Source organism: Rattus norvegicus, chromosome 17, assembly GCF_036323735.1.
Source record: "Rattus norvegicus strain BN/NHsdMcwi chromosome 17, GRCr8, whole genome shotgun sequence".
Lineage (NCBI taxonomy): Eukaryota > Metazoa > Chordata > Mammalia > Rodentia > Muridae > Rattus > Rattus norvegicus.
The window spans coordinates 3,893,936-3,902,260 of record NC_086035.1 but is presented as its reverse complement, the minus strand read 5'-3'; the positions used below and the strand labels follow the sequence as shown (position 1 = coordinate 3,902,260).

Sequence of the window (8,325 nt, the reverse complement as noted above, 5' to 3'; positions counted from 1 at the left end):
TCCTCCTCCCCCCTCCCCCTCCCCCTCCTCCTCCTCCTCCTCCTCGTACATTCTGATTGCTGCTTTCTCCCAGAGTCCCTCTCTTTCTCCTTTAAGAGGGTGGGGAGCTCCCTTTTCCCTCGCCCTAGCTCACCAAGTCTCTGCAGGTTTAGGTGCATCGTTTCCCACTGAGGCCAGACAAGGCAGCTCAGTTGGGCAATAGATTCCACAGACAGGCAACAACTTAACAGACAGCCCCTAATCCAATTGTTGGGGGGTACATATGGAGCCTGAGTTGCACATCTGTTACATATGTGCTGTCCCATATGTGCTTTTTGTTTGGTGGCTGAATCTCTGAGAGCCCCCAAGGGTCCAGGTTAGTTGACTCTGTTGGCCTTTCAGTAGAGTTTCTATCCCCTTTAGGGCCTACAATTCTTACCCCCAAGTCTTCTGTAAGACTCCCTGAGCTCCATCCAGTGGTTGGATGTGAGTTTCTTTATGTTTCGTTCAGCTACTGGGTGGAGCCTCTCAGAGGACAGTTATTCTAGGCTCCTGTCTGAAAGCACACCAGAGTGTCATTAACAGTGTCAGTGATTGGTGCTTGCCCATCGGATGGGTCTCAATCTGGGTCAGTTATTGGTTGGCCGTTCCCTCAGTCTCTGCTCCATCTTTGCCCTGCACTTCTTTTAGCAGGACAAACTTTGGGTTGAAAGTTTTGTCGGTGGGTTGGTCTCCTTATCCCTCCACTAGGGGTCCTTGATGGCTACAAGAGGTGGCCTCTTCAGGTTCCATATCCCCACTGCTATGCATCTCACCTAAGGTCACCTGCAATGACTCTTGGGATTTTCCCCTATCCCAGGTCTCTGGAACTTCCTAGAGATTCCCCCTTCTCTGCCCTTAGTCCCCCAACTCCAGCAGCTTCAGATTTCCATTTATTCTTCTAGCTCTCTCTTCTGTTTCTCCCCACATCTGATCCTGATACCCCCACTCCCCTCCCTATACCTTCTGACAATTTCCTGAACAGAACACCAATAGTTCAGGTTCTAGGATCAACGATTACTAAATGGGACTTCATAAAACAAAAAAGCATCTGTAAGGCAAAGGACACTGTCAATAACCCAAAAGGGCAGCTTATGGGAAAAGATCTTCACTAACTCTACATCCCATAGAGGGTTAATATCCAACATATATAAAGAACTCAAGAAGTTAGACTCCAGAAAAGTGAATAACCCAATTAAAAGTTGGGCTAGAGAGCTAAAACAGAATTCTCAACAGAGGAGTCTTGAATGACTGTGAAGCACTTAAAGACATGTTCAGTGTCCTTAGCTATCAGGAAAATGCAACTCAAAATGACCCATCATAGTGGCTAAAATTAGACAAACTCACGGGACAGCACATGGTGGAGAGGATATACAGAAAGGGGAACACACTTCTGTTGCTGGTGGGACTGCAAACTTGTTCTGCCACTCTGGAAATCAATCTGGCAGAAAAACCGGGAATATTTCTACCTGAAGACACAGCTATAGCAAGCTCCTGGGCATATACCCAAGAGATGCTCCATCACACCACGAGGACACATGCTCCATTACATTCATAGGCTGTTTGTAATAGCCAGAAGCCAGAAACAACTCAAATGTCTCTCAACTGAAGAGTTAGTACAGAAAATACAGTTCATTCATACAATGCAATACTACTATTCAGCTATTAAAAACAAGGACATCATGAATTTTTCAGGCTAGAAAATATCATCCTGAGTAAGATAACAAGTGCTATCAAGGCTCATGGTTCTCCTGAACTGTGACAGGGAAGCCTAAAATGTCAGTTTGAGTTCTGACCTAAGATGTTCCTCACACCTACCTGACTCACAGGCCTGGGTTAAACCCCAAATCATCACTCAATCTGTGAGCTACTGCCCTCTCTGACCACATCCTGCATCACACAGCACCTGCACCTTCATGCCCAAGCTCTTCCTCATATAGTCACCATTCTGTCTTTCTCCTCCATGGACAAGGCTAACTGTCACTTCTTCAGGCCCATTGTGCATGCTCATCTGTCTGTCTTTTTTTCTCAGTAGCCCCTGCCTTCCATAGTCCTTCCTCTGACTGGCTGCTTCCTGACTTTAGGTTATCAGGTCCCACATCTTACCAAATGTCTCCTCGTCAGTGGGGTGATAGTATGCCTACACTCAAAACTAAATCTCATATCATACTACCTTACAGCAGTGCACAGCATGCACATCAGTGGTGGCAATCCTTTCTGTAAAGAGTCAGATATTTGATCCTACTCATCTCTGCCCTATGAGGACCTTCACTAAGAACAGGTAGGAATTAAGTTTGTAGGGAGAAACAAAGGATGAGATTTAGGTGATCCAAATCAGCTAGAACAGGATATATTTAATGCCAGAGAGGTGACATTTCAAGTTCTAGTCACATGATGATCAGGGCATATGATACAATCACTCATTGACCAACAGATCTATAATTCAAAGGGATTTGTTTTTGTTTTTGTAGCTAATGACAGGAAAGAGGGAAGAAGGTGTTATTAAGGGGTGAATGGGGGAGTTAACTGCACTCCTTAGAAAACCTGCTTTTGAATCTGCATCGTCTCTTTCTTAATTTTGCAAGCACCAACTGCCTGGATAAGGGATAAACTTCTGCAGTTTGAGACAGCTGGATCACTGCATCTCACACATATTGGTTATCATGCTAGGAGCTTATCAATGGTAACTCTTAAGACAAGTGAAAGTGAACCCGTGTCCCTGCTTCTGAGTTATGAGGCCCTGTAAACTTATGAAGGTGCCGTTTCAGCATGCCAGCATCCTGTGATGGTAGACATAGCTAGAGAGATGGCTTCTACAAGGTGACAGCAGGACACAGGGCTGATACTTCAAAAATGGTGATTAAAGCCCATGCTCCATTCAGTGGAACAACCTAAAGTGCCATCTTGCTACATAATGGCAAATGATTTAAGCTTTGTAAACATATGTGGATTAAAAATTAAGTTCTGGACTGGAGAAATGGCTTAGGAGTTAAGAGCACTGGCTGTTCTTCCAGAGGACCAGGGCTCAATCCCCAGCACCCACGTTGCAGCTCACAGCTGTTTGTAAGCCTAGTTCCAGAGGGCCTGGGACCCTCACACAGACATACTCATCGGTAAAACACCAATGTACATAAAATATTAATAGTAATCCAGGCATGGTAGTGCATGGATTATCCCAGTAATGGGGAAACAGAGGCAGGCCAATCTCTGAGTTCAAGAGAAGTCTGGTCTAGTGAGTGAGTTATACTCAAGGGTACACAGAGAAACCACTTTTCCAAAGGAAAAAAATAACAAAATAAATTCTAAAAATTTTACACATGTTTTGAGACCATGGTTGAGGGTGTGTACCTCAAAAACCTGATGAAGGTTGTCACATCATTGACCTAATGACAAAAAGAATCTAACACCCTTCCGTAGAACATCATCTTCACCTTTTCCAGATCTTCACACTCAATGACACCTATGAGTAAGAGAAGCCACCATACCCCAAACGGAAGGAAGCACCACCAGTATTTTCAATGTAGGTTTTATAGAAATTGTATACATCTTGGAAACAATTGAAATCCAAAAGCCATGGTCACAAAGCTGCTTACAGCCATAGGGTGCCAGTTCAATTTAACTGGAATAAAATGTCCCAGAATTCACACCATACATAGCGTGAAACTTCAGTGGCTTGTCGTCCATGGCCTACAGAGCTGAGGCTGGTCCAGGAAGTGGAAAGCCCTCCTCAGTCCACTCCTTGTTGTTGGGCAGCTCAAACGATAGGGTAAGAAGCATCGGAAGCAATCCCACAGTTGTTGTTCCAGTCTTTGGCCATCTTTATGTAGCCATCCATGCCCCAGTCTCGACCCCAGCTGAAAGAAGGACATACTTGTCATTTAGTGGAAACAACACAGCACGGCCCCTTCATTACACTAACTCTCCTTTGATGTGCATCTTTTTTTTTTTTTTTTTTCGGAGCTGGGGACCGAACCCAGGACCTTGCGCTTGCTAGGCAAGCGCTCTACCACTGAGCTAAATCCCCAACCCCTCTAACTCTCCTTTGAAACACAGTGACAGATGTTGAAATACACAAGGATGCTGAAAAGCCACCCATGTTCGGCTCAGTACTAGGAATGCAGTGGTTCAAGCTCAATCCAAACCCTCTCCAAAACATGTTAGATTCTTATCATGGTTACCACACCCTAAAATATCTGTATTCAAAATATGTGGGTTAAATTGCTAAAACCTGCACCCAAATACTGCCTGGAAACTTCCTTCCCCCTTAGGGTTTCAAGCATGGGTGTTTTTGGCTATTTATACCTGTTCTTGACCAGCCAGTATTTCCTGCCATCTGATTCTTCACCATAGCCAACCACCAGGACAGCATGATTCAGATTAGTGCTGCTACAGTCTGGCTCATAGTACATGCCTGCAAGGTAAAATCCAAGCCAAGTGAGAGGCTTCCATGACCCCACAGTGTCTGCTGTCACCATCAATAGTAGAAATATTTCACTTTCAGGACAAAGGCACACCCCAGACAGGACTGATTTGGTGTTCGTGAGGCTTGGGAATCAGCTCTTTTGTAACATAACGGAAGTAAAAGTTAGCATATATACTCAGGAAAACATGTGCTTGGGAGGATGTAAGAAACTCTAGTTTGCTTATAAAGTATAATGAAACAGCACGAAACACAAAAGATGGGTATCAAGAAACTCCACTGAGACTAAGCTACAGAAATAGATTATTTATTTAAAGTCTTAAAGAGTCAGCAACTTCAGAAAATTCAATAAAATTAGGCCACATAAAACCTGATCTTGCTCATTTAAAAAACTACGGTGGACACATGCTCATAAGATAGTCCTTAATGTCAAGGAGAAACGGCACATGTAAATATTGAATGCACCACCCACAAGTCAAAATATTTACATTAAACGCTGACACATTGACAAGCTGTCCTGGAGGCATAACTCTTCCTTATGATTACTGTAAAGAAAGCACTTACCACCCTTATAGAACTGGAACGACTTGTGCTTAATATCAATTCCAACTGAGATAGGCCCCACAGTAGCCACAGCCTTCATCAGGGCATTTTCACTAGGTGGGATGCTCATGAAGCCCACGACTTTAGCAGCAGAGTATTTAGGATTGTACCTACACGTTCCATTCTTTGAGAGGCAAAAGAAAGAAAAAAGAAAAGGTATTGCCATCCACTTCCTGGGGAACATGAGTCATTCAGAACTCCACTCAGCTGAGCTCTTATCCATCTAAGTGACTCAGCGTTGGCTGCTGAGCATCTTTAAGTGTATGTGTCTATAAAATGTCACTAGACCTGACAAGCTGGTAGATTTCAGTGGCTAATAGAAATTAGCCCATGTGTCTTCAGTCACAGCCCTTAGGTGTTCTTACTGATAAGAAATTTCACAGTGGAGAAACCTGTGTTATTTGTAGAATGGTTTGCCTGTGTTCCACATACACAGAAGCAGGAACAGCTACACAGAAACCATGGAATGGGACAAGCCTGCAAAGAATGTCATTAATGGTGGCACATAGGGTAATGGGATGGATTACATCATGGGAAGATGTGTTCTTAGGACAGGCAGACTGTGTGCACAATTGCTTGTAAAACCTAAGCTGGTGCAAAAGCGTAGGGTTACACTTACCAGGGCTTCATATGGATAGGACACACTGGTGTCCAGGCCTCCATTATCCTTCACATACTGGAAGGCAAAATCTGGCAAGCCACCATCGCAGCCTTTGTTGCCATGTGACCAGGAGCAGTCTACTAGGTTCTGTTCACTCAGAGGGACCAGTTTGCCTGTTTTCCGGAACACTTGTCCTTCTAGGGAACCAACTGCACTAAAAGCCCAACAAGAGCCACAAGGACCCTAGAGAAGAAAGAAAAAACTGTCATCTACAAGATTAATACAGATGTTTGGCAGCAATTCTTATGACCTAATAATTTCACAAGCAGTGAGCTAGCTCTATGGAGCTCCACAGTCAGCAAGTGAGAGATGGCATTTACTTCCCGCCTTCCTGGTGGACAGTGATACCTGGAATGTACCATGTGTCCTACCTGGTTTTTCACGGGAGTCACATAGCCATGCTTTCTCCAATCCACAGTCTTGGGGACATCACCCAGAAAGGGCTCTGGGAAGACCTTCATCATCTTGGTCTTCTGGCCTTGAAAGCCAGTCATCAATTCCCTGAATTCTGTATTTGTCTTCAAGAAAAAGTAAACAAATCATTGCAAATGGAGAGATGACTTAAGAGGAACCAGAGAGGATGGACCATGTTCAGTGATCCCCGCCGCACTCACCAAATCACCAAAGGCATTCATCTCCAAGCTGAAGCCATGCTTCCCCTTCAGATAGTCCTCGTTGTGCAGGTTGATCATCTTCATGTTGTTCTCCCACACTGCTCTCTTCTGTCCTTCTTCGTTCTGCAAGAGATACAGTGTGTGGTCTTTCTACTTCAAGCCCAGCCTTAGTTCCCTCTGTGGACCTGCTGCTACAGCCAACAAGAACCAAGGCTGTCTGTCCATCTCTGGAAGCCATAACCCAGGGCATGTGGCAATGGGGTGGTTTGCTGTCCGTGCTCATAAAGCATGTCATGTAGTCAGGCCTTGGAGGAACTGCTTCTGCAGTACAAACTCTCTAAACTTGCCATAGCAAGGGCCACTGTCTACGTGTTGCCCCTGGACATGTCTGTTGTACCAACCGTGTTGTATGTTTTCCCATGTTTGGTCTTCCATTCCTCCCATACAGTATCGAAACTGGGGTCATGTGTTGGAGCAGCTGAGATCATCCCCAAGCAAAGGGTGGCCAGGAGGAAAATTGGAGTCATGCTTTCAAACCCTAGAAGTGGAGAAGAAATGAGGTTCTGGTGACATTTCTCCCTTAGAAATTCAGGCTACTGCAGTGGAATAAAATTATTTAAATCAATCTAGATTTACTTAGATTTGTTGAAAAGCCTAAGAATGCATTTTTCTATCGCATACATAGGGATTCCTTTAGTGAAAAAAATTAAACAGATAAAGAATGAAGAGCAACTGCCCATGGGCCCAGGATTTGGAGTGTGCGCAGTGTTCCCTTAGCTTACCACAGGGTCTATATGCACCTTTTGCTTCAGAAGATTAAAGCAGCAATTGACTTAAGACATAGGTGGCTCAGGTTTTGTGCCACTGTTGTTGAGGTCTCCTAAGTTAAACGTGACTTATGCACAGTGTGATCAATAGAACATGCAAAGAGTTCTGAAAGATTTAAGGATCACCATTTATCTTTTTCTTGGTCAGTGTATACCAGGAAAGGCTATGACTTTGTTCTTACACTTTTGAAATCTTTCTGGGATTTCCTCTCTAGAGAACCTTAGCAGTGTAACTGTTAGGAGTCTGCCTGCTCCCTAGTTTTTTTTTTTTTTTTTTTTTTTCTTTTTTTCGGAGCTGGGGACCGAACCCAGGGCCTTGCGCTTCCTAGGCAAGCACTCTACCACTGAGCTAAATCCCCAACCCAATCTGCCTGCTCCCTAACTGTGATGGGCCTCCAGAATCCTGCTTCACCGTTTTAATAAGGACAGGTCACAAGGCTAAGTGCCTGGAAGGCAGATCTGTCAGTAAAATGTGGGATCAAAGGACAGACTAGTCCACAATTTCAGGCTTAAATTGTATAGTGTTTTGATGTAACGCTACGCTCCAGATAGGAATATTACAGTAGGCATGCAACATGCTCCATCTTCTGCACCTGTAGATCGGACCTATGAATTATACCTGACGGCCATGTGGATAACAATGATTGCAGCTGTTGTAGGAGCGCTTCTTATGCCCAGGCCTTGACACTCAGTTTACTTTTGGGTACCCTACCCAACTTTGGCCCCCTGAAAATTCTGGTGACTTCCTGGGACCTCCATTCACCATACCCTGCCTGCATCCCTACCACGGGTGTGCTAAGGTTGAGTTGATATTCTCATTCCTGAGGATATTATGCTGCAAGGAGTCTCTCTAGGGTGTTCCTGCAGTGTCAGCTCCAAGTCTCCCTTGATAGAGCTATGAGACTCACCTGGGATCTCCACAGCTGGCCAGGTGGGCTTCACAGGCTCAGGTCTTCACTGATTGCTGGGATCCCAGGCTCTGTCCCAGCTCCATGAGGATCCCGACTTTATATCCCAAACTGTGGCTCCAGGACAGTGTCCCTGCTCCGTTGTCCCTCTCTGCACCTCCAGGCTGTGGGGCTTCAGGCGCATACTGACACTGATTCTCACCCTGACCTGGGGCATTGGGTGTAGGCTGCCTTGGTGGGCTGTAGGGAAGGGAGCAGTGGGTCCCGGCTTAGG

At 45.0% G+C, this 8,325-nt stretch overlaps 1 protein-coding gene across 1 annotated transcript; it reads right to left on the bottom strand.

Annotated features, from left to right (window-relative positions):
* Positions 1 to 3,528: 3,528 nt before the first annotated feature.
* On the bottom strand, positions 3,529 to 8,110 carry Ctsll3 (cathepsin L-like 3). The gene is made up of 8 exons (NM_001408676.1): positions 8,052 to 8,110; positions 6,718 to 6,854; positions 6,317 to 6,439; positions 6,074 to 6,220; positions 5,661 to 5,885; positions 5,003 to 5,165; positions 4,321 to 4,429; positions 3,529 to 3,872 (listed from the first exon to the last, which is right to left on the bottom strand). Exons 2-8 carry the CDS (start codon positions 6,841 to 6,843, stop codon positions 3,773 to 3,775), a joined length of 993 nt encoding a protein of 330 aa, NP_001395605.1. The 5' UTR covers positions 6,844 to 6,854; positions 8,052 to 8,110; the 3' UTR covers positions 3,529 to 3,772.
* Between the last annotated feature and the right edge of the window lie 215 nt (positions 8,111 to 8,325).

Coding starts and splice junctions, on each gene's coding strand:
- Ctsll3 (NM_001408676.1), bottom strand. CDS start 6,843: ATGACTCCAATTTTCCTCCTGGCCACCCTTTGCTTGGGGATGATCTCA. Junction 5,886..6,073: donor TGACTCCCGTGAAAAACCAG/GTAGGACACATG, acceptor TTTCTTCTCTAG/GGTCCTTGTGGCTCTTGTTG. Junction 5,166..5,660: donor CCTATCCATATGAAGCCCTG/GTAAGTGTAACC, acceptor TGCCTCTCAAAG/AATGGAACGTGTAGGTACAA.